The following is a 21848-nucleotide window of genomic DNA, read 5'->3' on the forward strand; positions in this document are numbered from 1 at the left end:
CGCTGTTTTCCACTGCTGGAATCATTTTAACACACGCAAACCCATCATTTAAATACAGAGATTTGCACCTGATACCAGTGACGTTTATACTCTTAGTAAATCACCCGCAAAACGGGTGCAAAATAAATGTGCAAACTTTTGGAAGGAACACGCAATTTAGTACTTATATTTGAGAGCTTAGTAAATCAGGCCCTTAGTCTTTAACACACAGGCACTGGAACAGCTGTCGCATCCTTCAGATGTTCCCTCTCAAAATAGTAAAAAAGAAACTCCGAAAAAAATATATCTTGGTAAGCACTACAGTGGCAGGCTCTGCAGAGGTGTAGGGTGTGTCACAGGCCAAGAAACACACATCATAAATTGGTGTACTGGATCTCCTGGTTCTGTTTGGACTGCATTAGGCCCGGCGCAGTCAAACACAGCAGTGACACAGGCCACATGTGAATGCAAAAGAGATGACTCTTTGCAAAAGAATGTACTCCAAGTACCACTGAGCAACAACAGAGACCCACATAATAGGCCACAGGGGGTCTATCAATCTGAGTATAAAGTGAAATATTGACAAATAAATCTCTGCCCCAAAAGGCAGTCCCACTGCAAAAATTTATGAGTACTACTAAATGTCAGATCATTGAAGTCAAATAAAAACAGAGTTATGTGGGAGTGGATGCAGCACTCTGTACAGCTGGATGTTAGTTGGAGCGGTGTGGCTGCCCTTTGCCAAAGAATGTCAAAAAGCTCCATCTCGGGAGGAGAAATTCTCAACCTCACCTTGAAATGCTGGATCCATATGTTGGATCTGGAGATGCAGCGACCCACATCCCTAAAATAAACTCACCTTAGGGAGCGGGTCAAAGACCACGATTCCGAAGAGGCCGAGATCCGGAGCCAAAAGGGGGACCCCCAGGATACACAGTGGTTAAATGGGCTGAAATATTAGCTCCCTTGCTAATGACTAGCTCCTTCAGCAGCAGGCGAACAGCAGAGCTGGCACCAGAGCCATAAGAAACAAACACTGCATCAGCGAGCCTTTCGCTGCAGAGCCAGTCCAAGGAGATAGCTTGATTAAAAGAAGACAAAGTGCCAACCTGAGGCTCCTGAGCATTGATTATGTTAAAAGCGGCTGCCAGAGCTGCAGTACCAAGATATTCTTGGCATGGCTCAAAAGCTAATATACTGTATAAACAAGCTCATTTAGAGAATGTACAAACTGCAGGGTCCACATATTGTCGGCTGTAGAGTACATTTTCAGGGGTTTTAGGCTCCAGATTTACAGGCTAGACTTAGTTTAGAGAATCTGGTTCTGCCTTGTCTCAGTATATTTAATCAAGTACTACAATGTCATACAGATGATGATAATGAAAGATTTAGAGATAAGCTGCACGATTCTCTGCTTTATTATAAAAACTAAGTACATTTTAAAAACCTCCCGGATTTATGTTGGCTTAATTTATTAGCAACAAATGTCAGATGTTAATGGCACGCTGATATAAATTAGCCTGGTATTACCAGATCCAAATTCACTGGTGAAGAGATAGTGTCTGACCACGCTCTATTGAAGGTTGTTTCCAGTGTGTTGCATCCTACTGGGCATAGACCTTGGTCGAATTCAGAAACTATTGGAAGCATGGTTCTTGTTCCAGGTTCAATTCCTCTATATTTGCTAGCGTTGCTACAACTGTATCACTTCATCTTGCTCTACCGCCGCTGCCATTGTTGAACTATATGTCATAACAAATGCTTGACTTCAATGTCATCGCATTTAGTCCCCCCCCCCCCCGACCCACTGTTTGCTGATTGGTCCGTCGTTCAGACTGGCTGATCAAACCTTATTGCGAACAGGGTTTCCAGACTATAATCACAGCAAAGACTGAAGTTTGGAGCAATCGTCGTGCAGAGCCAGGTTTAAATATTGCCTGCTATCTCCAAACCTCTATCAAACTATACAAATGACTCTCCTGTGTCAACTTAAAACACATTTTCCCCCTTGAACATCTTTATGGCTCCCATCATTCTTCCACAGGCAGGCAGGGGGTTCTGATTGAATCTCTCACGAAGTATTATCTCTTCATTTTTCACAAACACCTGCCTCTGCATTCCTCTTTTCCCTCCAATTCTGTTCTCTGGGGCTCCAGCTTTGGCTCTGTCAAACGTCTGGCGTCAGTCCACAGAAAGCTGGGAACGTGAGGTGCAGGGATGAGGAGTGGTTGCTATCTCACATCTCACGGTACATTACATGGAACGCTGACCCCCGTCTGAATGGAGGAGACGGTGGCACACACACACACACACACACACACACACACACACACACACACACACACACACACACACACACACACACACACACACACACACACACACACACACACACACACACACACACACACACACACACACACACACACGGCGAAGATCTCCAATACTGCAGGGGCAGCTGTCTCTAGTGACACATGTGTTGGCTCATGCATTGTTACCCTGAACCTTTTGATCCTGCCTCACTGGCTTGTGGGCATTCCTCCACCAAAAGACATTCCACATTAGTTGACTAAAGCAAAATCATGTCTACGCCCTTCACTTAAATACTACCTGAAACATGTATGCTCACACCTTCCTCATCCTCAGACAACACACACACCTCCTGTGTAGTGTTCTTGGCTTTTTTTTCTTGTGCAATGAGAACCTCACACTCAAATCTCTACTGACAGCCCTTCACCTGTTGATACTTAAATCCTTGGACCAGCACACAGCAATGCAAGAATCTTCCCTGACCAATAAGATATAATCCATCATCTGAATAGACATTTTTTTCTGCCTGCTATATTTAAATGAGCTCTTCAGCTTCCACGAGAAGGTATCCCACTGTCTAAGTCCAGAAGAACTAGTGAGAGCGAGGCCACCTCTTCTGCTCCTGCAACCCTGAACGTCTGAAGGCAGGAACACAAAGAATAAAGTGCTCTGGCTTCTTTGCTTGAACAGTGAAATATTTTACAGGAAGCCCACTCACCCTGATTAAGTGGGCTATCTGGTGTGAGTAGATTGTCAGCTCTGGTGTGCTGCTCACACATTTCTTCATTTTTAAGCCTACTGTCTGTATCTGTCATGTTACTCTCTGGTGTCTTTTCTGAAGTTATACAGCGGTGTAACGCTGAGGCATCAAAGTCTATGAAAACCACCAGACAGCACAGAACACAGGGACAATTTACATGGATATCAATTAATTTTGTTTTTGGTTGCATCTTAAATAATTGTCTCGAGAGCAACTCCAAACAAGTTCAAGGCTAGTTGTCATGTTTCATTGTGCTGGAATGTTTGTCAGTTGCACCTCCATAAAGCTTTGTGTAAACATTGTATGCTGGAAGCATTGTTCTCCAAGTGAACATATAACGAGTTGTACACAGCCTGAATTATGCCTATGCTTTTGTGGTATTGGCATATGAATGAACTTTATGCTTTTGAGAGCTCATTTCTGTAAGATATGACTCCAAATTTACTATTTATCGTAACGGACAAGAAAGTCATATTTAGTTGCATAGTGAACTGAAAGTTTTGCTACTTCAATATGTTGGAGACAGAACTGTGACTTTACAGTCTAATCACCTGCATTTTTATTTAGATTTTAATCTTTTATAAACAAGCAAACTATTTGGCTAGAGTGCTTCCACATTTCTTCTCCTGTTTTTAATATAGAAAATCTGAAGCCTGTAAAAAACAATATGGAAATGTATGAACAATGCAATACAAACAGAACTGAATTTGTTTTATGATGATGTATCGCTGAGAAAAGGTTCCAATATTCTTCTTGATTTTGGACTAAAAAAAAAAATCCAGTTTTGTTTAACAGTCAAAATCTGCTACATTCACCAAATTTGACCACTCATCATGACATGGGTGGTGTAATGTGTGTGTGTGTGTGTGTGTGTGTGTGTGTGTGTGTGTGTGTGTGTGTGTGTGTGTGTGTGTGTGTGTGTGTGTGTGTGTGTTGAGTATAGCGGTTGAATTTCAGGAGAACACCCACAGTGCAGGTAGGGGCCCACACCACCACAGCACAGCATTGTTTCTGTGCAGTTTGGCTTAATTGGCACCGAGGGGATCCATGGAAGGAGGGGGATAGAAGAGCGGGAGGAAACACAGAACATTACAATCAAAGCATGTGCGTGGGGCTGATGATAAACCCGTTATCTGCCCTGTCCCCTGAGTCCCTGGGTTCCTCGGTCTGTATAAAGGCAGCTCCATCCTGTTGATGCTGACAGTAAACACCTTAGCCCTCCCCTGGTCCTGTCCACCCTGTGTGGCTGGGAGCCCGTTCCGGCAGCCTACATCACAAAATAGGACTCCTGGGGCCGGCAGGGGATTGAGCCACGTCTAATTGTCATAATGGTCACTTTATCCAACAACCTGATTGGATTGAATTATGATAAAAAAGCCGAGAAGAGCAGGGATGGCATCCCGCAGGGGGTAGTTGCGTATTCAAATGCTGTGCTCCGTTTGACTCCTTGTAAGCAAAGGACCTTGTCAGTCGAAGAGCAAGAGGCATGCGTGATGGATAAGCTTCCTGTCTGGGAGTGTGCCCCCCAAACATTTGGGCTATCCCATCTCCTCATGCGATCGAAATAATTTCTGAACATTTTTCAAATTCTAAATCTGAGACCCAGAAAGGATTATAGATGGCAAATAAATCTCAAGAGGTTACCCTGAAGATTGAAGTGTCTTTGCAACTGAGATACAGAGAATTCAAAGAAGATATTTCAAGTACTTTTTTCAAGAACGCATCTAGTTGATGACACAGTGGACATAACCGTTTCCAAAAATCTGTATCAGGCTTAAAAGACATGAATGACAAAAGATCATTTGTGTGCCCCTTTTATTTCTTTTTACTTGCCCTCTGACAGACCGACTTTCACAATGGTGGATGGTCGGGCAGACAAGATAAATGCTTCGTAGGTGCTAATTCCTATCAGAAATACAAACGGGCCTACACTCCATATGTAGTACTCACCCCTCATGGCTACAGTAAGAGGGCAGGAGAGAGCAAAAAGGTACCACGGACATCCAGTGAAAATAGCTGTTGATCTGAATTCAGGGTGTAGACAATGTTACGATTTAAACCTGAGGAAGCGTCGTTCATATCATCATGTGGCGTGTTGTGTATGAGGTTATCACTACGGTGGAGCCCTTACAGGAACAATATGGGAGAGATTAGGAAAGCCGTTAAACCATCTTTGTGAGAATTAGCAGAAAATTAGCAGTTTGCATAATGTGTTCCATATGTACAGTTAATTATCAGATAATAGCTTGATGAACGACTGCTTGTTTAGCCTAATTATATAATTAAAGACTAATAATGCGGCACCACTTTCAAAGGATTTATCTTGGCTGGAGATGTTTCTAAAACGTCTACCTAGGTGTGAACATTTGTGTTGTAGACTTGTGTTAAGGCTCTACCACGTTCCGTACTCACTCCAGAAATGTACCAAAAAAGTATTTCATACTCCATCACCCAAGATCCTCTCCTTTTCTCTTTCTTGTTTGCATTTTTATTCAAATTACATCCCTATTAATCCTGCAGTGTGGAACTTTTTTTCTCCCCTTTCTTCAAGCGAGAGAAATTACAAAAACCTTGTCGTCACCTGCTTACATCACTGACTACTCCATCGCCACTGTTGCAGCTGTAAAACATTGGATAAATATTTTCGAGCATCACAACCACTGTGAAATGACTCGTTTCATAATTAGAATGTGATCCATTCGGTCTGATAACATTTAGAAAGTCTGGAAGACGCGCATGATAGAATAACTTTATCCCCATTCCAGTTAGCATTGGGCTAACACAGAAGTTAGACTGTTCGGCCTTTGGAGGTCACTGGTGTTCACGCTGTGCCCATAGCGCTTGCCCAGTGTGCATTCATCCAACCAGCTCCAGAATGAAACCTCAGACAACAGATGAACAAGGCTACAGAGAGCTGGTGGTGCTAGGCTTAATCAGCATTGTGTGAACTCATTTGCCAAGGCCTCGAACTGAACGTTCATTTCCTATTTAAAAGTCTTAGGCTTGACCATATCGTCTCCACTCTTCCTTCTGCACAGTTAGTATTATGAAAGCTGACTGATTCCTACCTTCAGGCCGTTCTGCACCAGCTTGTGGATGTCCAGGAAGGGCTCCTTGATTAGCTCGAGGTCATGGTTGAGTATCCTGACAATTCCCTCCCTCTCCAGGACAAAGAGCCGCTGGGAACCATCACCACAGTGCACCACAGCCACCGGCTGCCTCAGACCACTCAACACCTCCTGGACACAGTAGCAGTTGTGTTTGTGTTTCCTGGGTAACGAGGAAGATACAAAAGGTCAGAGAATGATGGTGGTGGCGAAAAATCCAGTCACAAGGAAGAAAGGGGTGTGGGAGACTTTTAGGTTGTGTTTCAAAGGAAGCATAAAATAATGAGCAATGAGATATCCGTTTTTAAGCTAAACCTTTTATACAATGATTTTTCACTCTCAGCCATCTGATTAAAAGTCAAAGTTAAATCCTTTTTCCTCACGCTGCAAGTGATTAAAATTAGTCTCAGCTGACATAACTAGCAGGTGTGCTCTTTTTAATCTTGTGCCTTGGTTATGGATAAGGGAGTCAGATGTTACATATCTATCTCTGAGACACAGAGAGGTTTCTCTCAGCTTTGCTGATTTACTAATTATGTGAATTTCCCATTTACTAAGGTGGGAGTAGAATCCACGATGCTTGAACCACAAACAGCCCCTATTGAACCTTGCTCTGTGCCATTTTTAGGCTTTTGGATGTTTGAGGACTTTCTGTTTATAGTGATTTTACATTTTATATTAGTTCTATTATGCATGTTTAACCACTAAGTACATTGAGTGCCCTGCGAAAACCTAGTCTATCTTTGTGTCTGATTCTAATGATGCATTTTAAGTATGAAGTGTTAATGTTTATTAACTCCCAATGCAGCCATCTAAAGACAGCAGGTACAATGTACTCAATCTGCAGTCTCTAATTGGAGTGACAAAGTCTGGTCCTCTAACTTCAATCTTGTGCAACACAGCAGACTGCTGCAACAGTCAGAACATTAAAAATTCAGTGTTCTGTGTAGACCCATCTAGCTGGCTGTCACTCAGATTCCTACCGTACGCTGTGAATGTCAGCAACAGTGTTCCTATGCATTGGACAGACATATTTTATTCTGAGCCTTTGAATATCATAAAACAACTGAAACCACTTCCTCCTCTCTAGACTGTGGAACTCAAGCACAACCACCTGTTCACAGCAGTCCTCCATCTTTCCATCTTCATTCAAAACATCAGCTCATCAGGGCATTAACTGTGTGTGTGTCTTCTGTGTGAGATCTGGTCAAATTAGCACAGGCGGTTCAATCTAATCCCGCTACATCCACCCACCACTGTGCAGGTGTGCTACCAACCTATAGTGACAAGGCCAGAAACCTCTGCGACTTTACCAGACCAAAGCCATCCAACACACAACAGTCATGTATATGATGGATTCTCTCTTGTCCTACAACATTGAGCAGCACATTCTACCAGTCATGAAAATAAAATTAAAAAAGTGCACAACCAGTCCCTCTGTGCATTTCACAAAGAACAAGAGCATTTGAGCTTTGTGCCTTAATTCTCAAGTATGAAAAACATAATCTTAGCCCATAACTCGGATTAAATTTTGCCACTTTCTCCCAGCCTTTAACGAGAGTCCTGCTCACTATCACTTATGCGAGGCTACCTCTCCCAGCTAAAAGCACAGAAACGACAAATGTGCCCCTGACTCTCGAAATGTCGGAAATTATTTGACTGAATGTTGGTTGCTGCTATTTAGGTGCACATGCTTTCTGGTCTTCTTGCCTCAGGGAAAACAGAGATGAAAGGCATCCCCCCGCGGACAAAAGGGCAAAGCCCTCTGTGATGTACAGACCTTTGCAGTGAGGGAGGCAAACTGAATGACGCAGGATAAGCATTTTCATTATGTTACCAAAGCTGAGCAAAAGCAGTCTGGACAAACTTTAGGATTAGAGGAGAAATTGCGTAGCATTTCTGTCTCTCCATGTCAAAATGGACCAATGAGCCCAGAACATGTTACTGAGGCTACGCCTGTTTTAATACAAACATAGTAAAAACAAAAAAACAACATCTAAATGTCTTGAACCTAAACTCATAGTTACTAATGAAACCTGAAAAGTTGACTTGGTTAAAACATGAACTATTCAATGATTATCCAAAATATTTAGATTTTGTTATGAATATTACTACTCATCTTCCATAACATAATTCTGTCCACAGATGGGATAAAATGTGGTAAAAGTCAGACAACAAACCTGCTGATATCTTCTATTTTCTCATCTTCTAAGTAGTTGGAATCTTGCCCATGTGGTTGCTTTCGTTGAAAGTCTGGAAAGCATAAACTGGCATCTCTCCTTCCGTAGTATTGGCAGAACTCATCCACATCAGCTTGGAACAGTTCTAGCAAACACAACAGATACACACACAGACGTAGGTTGTTACACACACTGTGAATACTGCATGGTTAAATGACTTCATACAATTAATGTAGGTTGCGAAACCGAAAGGATCCAATGAAGATTCTTCTGACGTTGTTCTGTACTTCTGCTTGTGAATATCTATAATGTATCATGGCTGGACATTCATGAAGAAGACGACAAAAAGGTTAGTGGAAGCAGAGGAAGAGAGAAGTGATGAAGTGATGTGAAATGATGTGCTGCTGTGTTTGTGTGTTGGGGAGTGTTGGAGTTGTATTTGATGAGCCAACCCAAATCCTGGCCAGAGCAGGCTGAAATGAACAAGTGATAAGAAACTGGGCCAAATCAACTGGATCACAGATTAGACAGGACCCGACAGTGAACTGTGTTTCTTCCAGCAAAAATACTGCATTCTCAGTTTTAGTTTACCCTGTCATTGTTCTGATTTATGAAATGATGCTTAGGCAGCAGTCTTAATGAACTATGGATAAGACTCTGAGCCTGTTCAGCGACGTAGGAGTCAGTGATGAGGTTGCATTCACTCCAACTGGAGAATCCCTCTGTTTTAGACAGTTAAAACCAATGTGTCGTGTCAATGTACACCAGTTGTCAGTGTTGGATGAATTTATAGTACCAACTGATGGAAGCTTAAGAAATGGAAAGCCTTTTGGAAATAGATAAGAACACCTTGCAAGTAGTCGCAAGATACATTAAGCTTCCACTGGAGGTGCACATCCAGGCTGTAGTACAGAATAAAGAATTAGAATTAAACCCAGTGCAACATTAGGCATCATCAGGGCTCTAATTTTCTTACTTAGGCACTAAAAGGATCATATCTCAGCTGGTTCTTCTGTAATTTAAAGGAATAGTTTGCTGGTGTAAAGATGGTCTTTGTACAAAACCCGAGTGTCTATGCACTTGATAGGTGCAACACTTTTTGAAATTGGTGCAACATGACCAGAGAAAATGGAGAAAATAGGCTTCAGTCTTAATTTTCGGGCAGAATGCAGAAGTCCTACAAACCCCAGAATTCACCGCGCTCGTTGCGTTCTCTTGCAGCCGCCTCTACCTCGTTTCTATTGGATAAGCTTGAACGGAGGTCCCGGTTACCTGCATCTAAACCGGGGTGTTAGCAAGTGAGGAGCCGCCCGTTTGGTTTGGTTGGAAACTTTTTGGTCGCAATGGTTTCGACTTGCATTGTTACCGAGTCCCGAGCGCTGTAAACAAATACAAATGACCTCACACATGGAAAGAAACACCGTGGTTGGAAATATAAGTTTGTAGTCTCCATTTCAAACCGGAGGACTGAGAACACAACGACTCGGACCAAACCGAGGACGTGAAGAGGAAATAAGTGGAAGATATCGCCGGTCCATCTACGAACCGGGACTTTTCTCTGCATCCTCCCGGACCCAAAACACGCCGCATACAGTTGAGGATGTCGCCACAATCTGTCGTTACTACGATGTTGTTATTCCCCGAGTAGCTAAAGTACACTATACCCACTGATAAACCGTAGCGCGTCACTGTAAGTTACACTAACTGCTTGCTTGCTGACATGGTCAGAGTCTCTGCACAGCATCTTCCTCTTTATCTTACTGTTTCAATACTACAAACACATATCAGCTGGAGGGAGAGAGGACAGAGAACATGTCATACTGTTACACTGTATGTCAGTACAATGCTATTTGTTGCATCAACAAGTTGGACTATTTATATTATCTTGACAACCAATTTGGTAAAATTTTAAAATCTCTATTGTGAATATGATACAGCACACTCCTGTCGTAAGGGTGAAAATGTTTCTTATTTAAAAGTATTCCCTAATTGTTATTATTACTGAGTTTTATTTTTTTCTGACCAAAAACAGGTGTGCTGGAAGCTTTTCTCATTGTCCTCCTCTAAACGGCAGACTTTCTCTTACAGGTGACTGACCACAACCAACACAGGTGTGTTTACATGTTGTAAAATCTAAGAAAAAGTGAAAATCATATTTTTCTCAGCTGAATCACTTTGGTTCTGTGCATTGATGTATGTAACTCCAAGTGTTGTTGGCTCTTAGTTCCTGCTTTTTCTGTATAAATGTAGTTTACCATAATTGTAATGTAGCCCAAATTTATGAGCCATTTCATAAATACTTTTACAGATTTTTACATTATTACTCAGAATTTTTTTTCCCTTCCTCTTACAGGAGAACCACGTTTCACACGAGTTTATTGTGATTTTCAATCCACACACCACAGAGTTCATCTGAAGCCAATACCAGAACCTTCAAAAGGAGCTGCAACAGCACAGATCAACAGCTGCTTCTGGGTGTTAAAGTGGACGGTGCAATAATGATTGACGTTGTGCTGATTCAGATACAAATTTCCTAATTGACACATTTTCAATATGCTTTAATTACCTTCTATATTATTGCTTTCTGAGCTCTATGTTTTGCAAAAATTAATCACTGGGATAGATTACCAGCTGAAGGTCTGTCAGGATGATAACTCCTGGAAACAACTGCAACTATTATGCTGATATAAAATATATAATTGTTCTATTGTTTGGTCTATAAATCAGTAGTTTAGCAGTTCTATGTTGTTTTATTAACTTTTTTCCTCAGACAAAAGAAACAAAAAACACGGGCTATTATAACAGATTATGTTAAAGTAGTCATATAGGTGCAGAATGAATCAAAGGCAGAAATATCTTGTCTGCAAAAACAATCTATTTTAAGAGGGTCAAACCTCATATTCTCTGCTGCTTCCAGTAGCATGTCCTGAATAATGAGTGGGATATAGAACAAACTAAAACCAGGTAATTCAAAGTTTTATTCACAAAATTTCTGAAAAGATATTTCCGAGTAAAATTCGAGTTCACATTCAAGTGTTTGTGTGAGATGAATAGTTAGATCTCTCACCTTATGGAAATTTAAACACTGTCTAAGAATACTTTAAAGTTCTAGTTCATCCAGTGCATCTGCTGTTTCTCTGAGTCCCTGGTGCTGTCCGTCAGTGATGGAAACTTCCCTCTGACGGTCTGCAATACTCTGGCTGGCAAAACAGAAAATGTGATTAAAAAGTACTTCAGAGTAATGTACATAATGTAAAGAGCAAACATTTGATGACTACACGGTGTCCAGCAGTGAAATCAAAGCCTGTATGTTTGTATAGACATGCAATCAGCGGAGACTGTAAACAATCCCTGCTAAACTATAAAAAATGATAGTGAATATCATGCCACATTTTGTAGGCTATAGTCTCACTAGCTTTCACTATGAACTGAAATCATTTACGAGAAAAATGCACTTCTAGACATTGCACAACGCTAACATAACCCATTTTTTCTTTTTAAAACCAGGATTACACCATGTTCTAACATCGTATAACTATTTCAGATGAGTGGCTGCGTCTGCTGCAGTGTAAACTTCCACAGCTCCTACATACAGTCAGTCAGAGCGGCTAAGGTCAGGCTGAACTACGTTAAAACCGTCGGGACCGGGGCCGCGTGCATGCTGCAATAATCTCGAATATACCTCATAAAAACGTGTAGTGTATGATATCACATTGTAACGTTGACAATAATAACGCACTGTTGCAGTTGTACTTACTGAGTACTTAGACGTCCGTTTCGCCCCGCTGGCTTCACTATTTCACAGCAGCACGGTGACTGTAGTTCGGTGTCCATCGGTGCAGATTTCCCGCAGTGGCTCGACCCGTTGTCCCCCGGCCCGGGGAGAGACGGCTACCGGCTGGTTCGATCTGTGCCGCTTTAGTCGCACGGTGCTCGGCCTTCACTCTCGGCTGTGGCGGCCTCTTCCTCCTCCATACGCCGGAACTCCTCCGCACGATATTTTCGCTCATATAAGTAGCCCTGAATGTCTGAATCCAGCATTACACTGTTCAAATGGTTGTCGTGTTTATTAATGTTGCTTTCTGCCCTAGTCCTCCGGTTTGTGTGCGCGAGTAGGCAGCATGGTGGTTTTTGAGTTTGAACCGGTGAGGACAGAACCCGCCACTGACTGGCTGCGGAAACCCAGGAAATAAACAGTCTGTAGTTTCTACTCCGGCTCCTAAAGTCTGCCAGATGTCCTTTGCGCGACGCGGGGAGCTCTCGCAGCCAGCCACATTGTGGGAAATTACATATGTATCATAAAGTACTACTTTGTATTGATGCAAATCGGGTTGAAAATCGGCGAGCGACTCTTTTAAAGATTGACAAGTTGCTGACATACCCTGTAGTGTTGATGATATCTCGACGAAAACTAAAACATGCCCGTACTGTCACCCCGACGTAAGCGTCACAGAGAGTTTCAACATGTTTTTGAAAGATGTGAGACGCAAAGAGAGCCAACTGTAGGATTAGTAGAATTATTAAAACTGGGTGAACTCTGGCCAAAGGTTTTTCAGTCTGCTACCAATGCGTTTCCATGGCAGAGTATTCTGGGAACCAAATTTACTTCATGAGTTCAAGAAACCAGACAAGACGTCTTTATGCTCGGCAACACTACAGACAAAGTTGTTCTGCAAGGTGTAGAACATTTCAAAGTGACAAAAAGAATATACTTTATTCTACCACTACACCATGTCACACCATTTTCCATCATCATCTCTCAAAATCAGCACACCAAGGGGACCCTCCATTGTAGTTAGCGATAGTGGTGGATGGTTATCTCCTTTAAAAAAAAAAACCCACCTGTGGTCATTCCCTTAATTGGAGTTTAAAATGTTATTCCTTCATTATTCCTGTAATTCTCAGGAATCCATGAACAAAAAAACAACCCATCCACATGGTTTATCCTTCAAACAGGTCTGGCTGTTTTGCATTACTGAGCTGCACATGGGCGCAGCATGTGAAATGAAATAATCAGCCTGTTAAATATGGCATGTAATTCTGAATAAACAAAAATGTTTTCAGGCTGACATGTTCATAGCTTGCATTGCCAAACAAAGACATGATGTTCCCAAATGCTGACGGATTGTATTCTGCTAATTTAGCACGAGTTTAAGGTAAAACTGACATCATGTCATTCCTTATTTCCCTTTGGCCACACAGTTTACCTGAAATGTTTTTTGTGCCAGAGAAAATGGTGATTTGCATAAACAAAGCAGTCACACACAACTACGCCTCCAGCCAGTGCAGTCACAACATTATTCCCGGCAAAAAGCGAAGTGAGCAGTGGGTCTCGGCGGCCCTTTGCGACCTAAAAACAATCTTGCCAATATTGTTTCCTTTAGTCAATCCCTCAGAGGACAGAGGAGAGCAAATACACCAGTGATAAAAACACAAACAGGACTCTCCCTGTCCGTCCTTTCATCTCCCTCTCCTGCCACACACCGCAAGAGCTGACCGCACCAAATACTGGAGGTGATAGGATATCCCCTCAAACATCTAAACACAACATGGAGATCAAACACACACACACACACACACACACACACACACACACACACACACACACACACACACACACACACACACACACACACACACACACACACACACACACACACACACACACACAGCTCTGGCTATACCACCCACACTCTTGCGTCTGCAGTTATCTTAACCGTGCTGGTTGGGGACCTCGGGTGCAGAGTGGGGGTGGGGGGGCTGGGGGGTGAGTGAGGGAAGATATGAGAGGAGCATGGAGAAGGTGGGAGGCCCTCTGTAGAAGTGAGAGTCAAGGCAGTAAATATCTTTATGGAGAAAAGGGGGCCAAGTACACGGCCTAATCAAGGGCCGGTAGGAAGTTTCATGGGAGCAGGACGACAGTTACGAATGCTGTAAAGGCTACCGTTTCAATTTAAAACCATTCGCCGGTGAGCTTCAATTAGCAAAACTCGAGCAAACGTCACACTCTCGGTTCATGTTTTTGGTGATATTCACTGTTGCTTTCTCACGTGAGAATATTCAGATGCGCAATTTAAAAATGGCAACACGATTATTATTACTATTATGTGCAAACAGTGTTTTCAACTCTCAATCCAATTCATTTTTTTGAAGTCAGCAGGGTGTGCATTTTCCAGTTTATTTGTCGTTGTCAATCAACAGGTTTTAACCATATGTTGCACCTTTATTAAAATTGTGTGCATTAACAGAAAAAAAAGATAAGCATGCAAAAGGAAAAGACAGGAGACAAAGAGAGAGAGAGTGTGAGGAAGTGAACAGAAGGGAGGGAAACTGAGAGTGAGAGACAGAACTCTGTCCATATTCCTGGCTCCCCAGCGCTAAAGTTATACTTCCATCTGGTTATCTTCCAAGGCAACCTGGGTGGCCCACCCAAAGTACTTGACATCTTGATGCACTTCAGCAGTTTTACATACACACAACCTTTGTAGAAAAATAAATGTGTCATTCGTCACCACATATGCTGATCTGTGGGGGGCTGAGGTGGGGGTGAGCAGGGAGGAGCACAACAGCGAGCAGAGGGAGGGAGGGAGGGGGGGGAATTCGTTTCTGGATTCCTCCTGAGCTTTTTTGGGTTTTGACTCTCTGAGCCCGTATGTCTGTCAGTTTATGAGCAAGTAATGTAACTTCAGACAGGACCTCTTCTTCCTCCCTCTTCCTTTGGTCTGTGGAGTGTCCCCCCCCCCCCCCAACCTCAATTGTAGTTCAAGTGTTGTACACGATATGCCAGCGGGACATTAGATGTAGATTCGGATGGACTCGGATGGAATGTATGTGTTTGATATTTGATTTGAGCTGCAGCATACCATGTGGGTGGGTTGCAGACGAGTGTGTTTGAAACTGTACTCTGCTTACAAATCTCAGCAGATCTAATCAGTTTGTGGCGACAGAGATTGGAAGAAGACTTGGCTGGAGCAGAAAAGGCAGTCAAAAAAGTGTTTGATCATGTTTGGTATGCACTCTGAAGACACAGGTACCTGCGATTTTGCATCCCTTCAAAGGGAATTCTTCTGAAGAGTAAATGCTTTGAGGGAGCAGAAGGGTTCCTATCACTTAACAAGCACCGTATACACAAGGAAAACTGTTGCATCGGCGAGCTTTTTACCTGTTCTGTGGATTCTGACTCCCAGTCAGGGATGACAGGGCCCAGTGAAGCAACACTTCAACTGTGTTTAGAATCATGTGACCTTACAACTCAAATGAAAACATTGTAACGGCAGAGCATGAGGCGCTGTTTTTTAGGTGACAGGTTATGTGTGAGGAAGGCAAAGCCGTCATGTCTAGACCACAGCCAGGGGGCATATGCATCCCAAACACAGAATCAACCCCAGCAGTGTGGCGAGCCGCATCCAGTAATAGGTCATAAAATAGTTCATTCTGCTACGGTCAGTCGAGTTTTCTGGTACACTGATCAGGTGGGCTGGCTTTTGTCGGTGCATGTGAGAAAATTGTTTTTACACTTTCTTTGCAATTATAGTGTTTTCCGTTCACAAGTCAGGAAATGTCTCCAATCTGTGTATTGTTACTACACCCAAAACGATTACAAATTTGTGCTGATTAAAATAATCTGGCATGATTTGAACAAACGTAACAGAGACAAGAGAACAACACTATCCGCACCTGGCGATTTAAACACAGCATGCCTGAATAATGTGTTACAAAAAGCACAAATATTGCTGGGCTCTTTGCTATATCAAATATGCAACATTAGTCTGCACTCAGATGTTGTGTCGATATAAGCAAAGTGTGCCGAGCGATTACACTGATGCATTAAAGAGCAACAGTAAAGTAAGGAGCGAGGCAGCGAGCGAGTGGTAAGACAAGCTCAGCAACAAATGGAGGTGAGGTCAGATGAGGTAAGAGCTGGATAAATAAATATTCACAGACCAGACTACTGACGCACCACTTCTTGCATAAGTCCAAAAATCTGCCAGTTCTACATGTGCAAGCTGAGTCGCAATAAGAAATGAGGCCTGCTGTGAATCTTCATTAATCACAATCACACGTTAGTTTCATTTCACTTACTCTGTTTCTGCTTATATGTTTCCTTGCAGGTAACCACACAAGCAACAGTTAAAGTTATATTAATGGCCATTATTATCTGTGTAATTACCTGGTATGTGCCCCCTGCAGGTGTAGTAGAACTCGCGGCAGAAGTCCTGGCAGAGCCGCGGCAGGTCTGGCTCCCTGTGTGGCATCTTATCCATGTCCAGGGAGTGGAACAACACCTGGGCATTGGGGGAGCAGCGAGCACACTTGATCTCCTCCAGGAGACGTCCACATTCTGTATTGTTGGTGGAGAAAATCTGGAGACCACACGCAACAAGCACCGATGCCTGATTAAAATGGATAGGCTGTTAACTTTTACCTCTTACTTCACATTGCACATGCAAGCCTACATGTAGTTCAGGATAATAAGCTGGACATTTGATGATATTAACATCATAAGCATTACACGCTAAAGAAGGGAAAGTTCAGACCGTAAGCAGCATTTTTCAAATCTTTAAAAATATCAGACAATTTAAGACTTTGTTTGAGATTTTCTCGGACTATAACTATACAAGCTGAAATGTTTCCAAATCATCTTGGTGAGTTCAAATGGTCTTTTATTGGTGAATATTTTTTATTTCGTTAACTTTTTTTAGTGCAAGACTTCTATAGATCAGTACATGAAATGTGTAAAATGAATGGTTTTGATTACATATTCAGACTATTTCTACATTAAAACACAGAAATGCCTTACTACACTTTCTGTCATAGAGTACCTGCCAAAAATGAACCAATCCCAACCCGGGTACCTAACATAAAGCCAGTTGTCTCTACCCTACACACATACAAGATCACATTCATATAGCAAACTGTATGTTAATAACTTCTCCTATTTGACATGTGCAACGTGAGATGTCATAAACCTAATGCTGACTTCCCTAAACACATCACAAAGGTAATGTCAATGTTACGGTTTGTTATTGTGTTAAACACCATGGTCCCACAGCAACATCACCTACAGAATGACCAGTGAGGCGGTAACCAGACAGTCTGCAGCACCTCTATCCGATCCACATCAACACACTGCAGAAGCACTCCAAATTTTCACTTGTAAGTAGTGTTATCGCCTCTTTCCTCATTTTTCCTCTGAAACATTTCTTTTGAGTCATCCTGTGTATACCAACTTTATTACAACAAAGGTTTTCAGTTTGAATTCTTAGCTAAAATACACATTTTTACATTTTCTCCCGACAACCTTTTCTATCCTGTACTCTTTGTTTCCAATATGTAAAGCACTGCGGTCGTAACTCCCTCTCTGTGTGGAGAAATAAACAAAGACATCTTCTCATTCTCTGCCTACTTACCCCAGGTCACAAACATTTAAAGTCAAATTACAATTCCCACGTCTGACAGATCTCAGGGGGCATGAAATGAATAAAGCCAAATAAGAGCCTCAAAGCCTGACTTGGGGTCATTACGCAAAAGTACACATAGAGTTAATCCAAAAGAAATTAGCAGGATTATTTACATAACAAATTAGCTATAATAAAACACAATGTAATCTGTTTTAGGTCAAGAGCGGTGCTGCTTGGGCAGGCAGGCAGGCAGGCTGGCAGTGCTTTGCTCTGTGTGAGGTCCATGTGTAAACACCAATTTAGAGATAGACAGGCACATCATTCCCACTCTGGTATCAACAAATTAGCAGTCTGTCGAAGTCAATTAGACCAGGGGACCTAAGGCTAACATATGGACACCTTCCACTTCACTCTGGTTGCAGAACAAACTGCGACTGAGGAAAAGATTTTTTTATATGTTTAGAAGTTGTACGGCGCTGTGTTTACTCAACAGGTGGCTGAACTCCCTGCTAAAACCTGCGGGTCTGCCTGAAAAATATACTGACGTACACGGAGGAAATCTCTCATCACAGAAGGTAGTGTAAAGCACTAATTGAAGAGGGACAAGATATTCCAGTTTATCCGAGTCTCCATTTATAAAGTCCTATCTGAATCACGTTTTTCGCTCCGCAATTTATCGAACTGCTGATGTTTTCCCTCAAAAAGGGAGCTCCAGCCTTGCCGTGACCCTCTATGTGTGGTGTGTTCCTCTATCTCGGTGCCCTCTACTCTCATGCCATGTCGTGTTGTGGGCATGCCCGCTCTCCTGCTCTAAATTGCCCATTGATTCTGTGTGCCATGAGCTGGCACAAGGTCCACGGAGAGTAGCATTTGTGTGCTCTCAGCCATGCCCTGAGTCCATATGTTGCTGGGATGGGCTCCAATGTTGCCATCATCCAAACGAGAACAAGAGGACCTTTGTTTGTTGCCTTTTGCTGAATCTCAGCAAGTATGTTCCTCAAAAGCAGGGAGAAAATAGCAATGAGGCTCAGCTGTTGCACTTTTGCCGAGGTCAAGAACAGCCATGATCAGAAACATTGGGACTATGGTGGCGAGGGAAATAAGATTGTCAGGCTATTTCAGATGTTTACATTGCATTTAAAAAAAAAAAAAAAAAAAAAAAAACTGGCTTTACAATGCTCAGCTTCCTGTGTGTGTGTAGGGGGAGGTGGGTGGGTGGGGAGGGGACAGCTGGTACAGGATTACTGATTTCTATGAATGCATCTGCATATTGGCTTGACAGCAAAATTGACAGAACAAACATTTTAATAAAAGCATAATGCCATACTTGCAAAAAAAAAGACAAAAAGCACTTGTCATTTAGCTGCAAAAAAAAAAAAAAAAAAATCTGCAACAGTCTGGAAAGCTCACATGGTCAGAGAGACGGAGAGGAGAGGAGGAGAGCACTGAGGTAGGCAACACTGAGCTTTGACAAAACACTTGTCCTCAGGGAATAGGTGTAAGTTTGTTGGCAGGGGGGAGGGGGGGGGGATATAGTGAAGGACACACACCCTCTCAAAGGCATTAACACTTGGACAGGGCTGACGACCGGGGGGAGAGTGATGTTCTCCAGCTTCTCCCATTAGTGAAACCAACAAACACAATGGTGTTGTTGTTATTCTTTTTGCCATAACCAGAAAAGGGGGCTCCGTGTGTGGGCAGTGTAGCGGGGAGGAGGAGAAGTCGAGTTCGTCCTATTCAGTTTCTACCCCTCCAACCCCTCCACCCTCCTCCTCTTATTTGCATGACTTGAGCAAATTAAATGATGCAATATGGCTTTTTTGTCGCAAACACAAAGTGAGATACCACCCAGCCACTGAGTGACTGGAGGAGTGGTTTACATGAAAATGGACCGGTGAGGATCCAACGGAATCCGCTACAAGTTTTGGCGCATATAGTCGCTTCCTCCTCCCCCCCCCCCCTTCCTCTCTCCTCCCCGCCCGCATGTCCCGAGGAGAGGTTTAAACCCCTGGCTTTTTTTATTATTATTATTATTATTATTATTATTATTATTATTATTATTATTATTATTTTACCTCTTCATGACATTTTAACACTTTGTTTATCACTCCGGTCGGACCTGTAACGGTCAGGAGGGCTGCGGACCAGCGCGAGCCCGACACAATTAACGGTAAACACGTCAGAAAAAAACAAAAACAAATACGCCAACTCTGAAAACCGCTGCGAACAAGTAAACAATCCCCCTTACAAAGCTCTCAGCTGCGGCAAACAACAAAAAAAACACAAAAACAAACAAACAAAAAAAATAGGAACAAACGAGCTCCTACCTTTTCGGTTCAACCTGTAGCGATAAGTAACGTAAATCGGCAGAGTGATTGCCATGGTAACGCCGAAGCGCATCGGACAAGCCGCATTAGAGTTGAACTGTTTGTTGATTTGATTGTGCAAAGCGAGATAACCTGGCAAATAAATAAATAAATAACTGTAAATGTATTCCAGAAAGCTTTAAGTTCTTTCAATTTCAGAGCAGGTAAGCCACGTAAGTCCCCGTGTGGACACGCAGATCCCAAATAAAACAGCAGGATAAATTCGCACCAAAGAAGATTGTAATCGCTTATCAAAAGAGATTTAAAAAAAAAAAACAACAACAACAAAAAAAACATAAATAATGATAACCCGCGCAAGCGTGCTGTAGTTTATGCGGCGCGAACGGGGGGGTTTCACGAGCAGAGCCGACAGGTTAAAGTGTACAAACACAAGGTACGGTGAAGTCACCATATGGTGTCACGGCGAGTGTGAAGACACGTAAGCCACAATATGTCCCTATAAGGATATCAAAAATAACACTTTTTCGTATCGTTTACGTGCAGTCAGCAGGGCTACTTCCTCTCGACCATCCCCAAAATTCAGCTGTCGACATATAACACACACAATGACAATACCAAAGGGAGGAGGCTGTAAAATGCCTCTCCCGGAGGCGCCTCCGCAGTAAAACACTGTCCTTTTAATTTGAAGAAAATGCAGCGCGGTGGATGGACTTTAACCTACCCTGGGATCCCTGCGGTGCAGGATCTGATAGGCGGCTCTCCTTGTGGGACAGCACGACACACGGGGGTACAACCTGTGGCAAACCTCTCCGCTGCTGCTGCTGCTGCTGCCGTCAAGCAGCACTTTTCGCTCCCTTTTCTTCAGCCGCTTAGGCAAGCTCCCGTCGTAACATCTTCTCCTCCGGGGGCTTATTTCTCCCCTCTCGCCGAACTTTGCGTCCCCACATTCCCACACGTTGACCGCGATGGCCAGGACGAGCACAAATTGCAAATGCTTCATAGTTTCAAAAAGATCATCAAATTTTAAAAAAAATAAAATAAAATAAAAAATAAAAAAATAAAAAGGGAAATTGGTACAACAAAGACTCAAGATATATGCCTCCCTTTTTAAAAGAGAGATGTTATATGTATATGTATTTAAGATATATGTCTCCAAGTAGCAGAAGCCGATTAGGAAAATGGCAAATCTGTAAAACGCAGGTGTCCCAAATTTGATTCACTGCTAAGAAGACAGGTGTTTCAAAATAAATTATTGTTTCTTCTGATTATATAGTACAATTCGGCTATTAAAAAAAGCAGGAATTAAAAATTAAAAGCAGAGCAATAACACAATTTATCCTGATGTACACAAAAAGTCAAAAGCCAAAACACCGTGAAGTGAAAAAGAGCCGTGACGTTCCTTTCAGATGTAATTCCTCTTGAGCACAGCACGGCAGTCTGTAAATGCACGGGTTCAAAAATAAAAACATATAAGAAAATAAAAGTTGTGTCTCACTAAAGTCCTCAGAGCGCTCACATGTTTTCCCGTGCTCTTTCCTCCTTCTTTTTAACCAGCGCGCGAGAAGAGGAGCGAGCACGGTGACGTATGATTTAGCGGGGGCGCGCGTGTGGCCACAGTCGCGTCCACATCGAGGTAAACGGTTACCTGGCAGAGCGGTGGCCGGACAGTGGAGGCAAAGGGAGTCCTACTGTGGACAGCTCACTCGACCGAAAATAAAAATAAAATCACTATCACCACTCACTGGGGGGGGGGGGAATATTCCACCACCCTAAACTTATGATGT

General features: G+C 42.7%; 1 protein-coding gene across 1 annotated transcript in view; it reads right to left on the reverse strand.

Moving 5' to 3' along the window:
- Window positions 1-21598, reverse strand: part of hhip (hedgehog interacting protein) — a 36462-nt gene extending 14864 nt beyond the window's left edge. The window contains exons 1-4 of the mRNA XM_069689262.1: window positions 20786-21598; window positions 16507-16699; window positions 8337-8481; window positions 6118-6319 (exon numbers count right to left, since the gene is read on the reverse strand). Of these exons, the coding sequence (XP_069545363.1) occupies window positions 6118-6319; window positions 8337-8481; window positions 16507-16699; window positions 20786-21064 (819 nt within the window). The 5' untranslated portion in view covers window positions 21065-21598. The remainder of the gene's footprint in view (window positions 1-6117; window positions 6320-8336; window positions 8482-16506; window positions 16700-20785) is intronic.
- Between the last annotated feature and the right edge of the window lie 250 nt (window positions 21599-21848).

Source organism: Brachyistius frenatus, unplaced genomic scaffold (assembly GCF_029030835.1).
Source record: "Brachyistius frenatus isolate BFR_SWC_R1_liver_20210118 unplaced genomic scaffold, ASM2903083v1 Contig_7, whole genome shotgun sequence".
NCBI lineage: Eukaryota > Metazoa > Chordata > Actinopteri > Embiotocidae > Brachyistius > Brachyistius frenatus.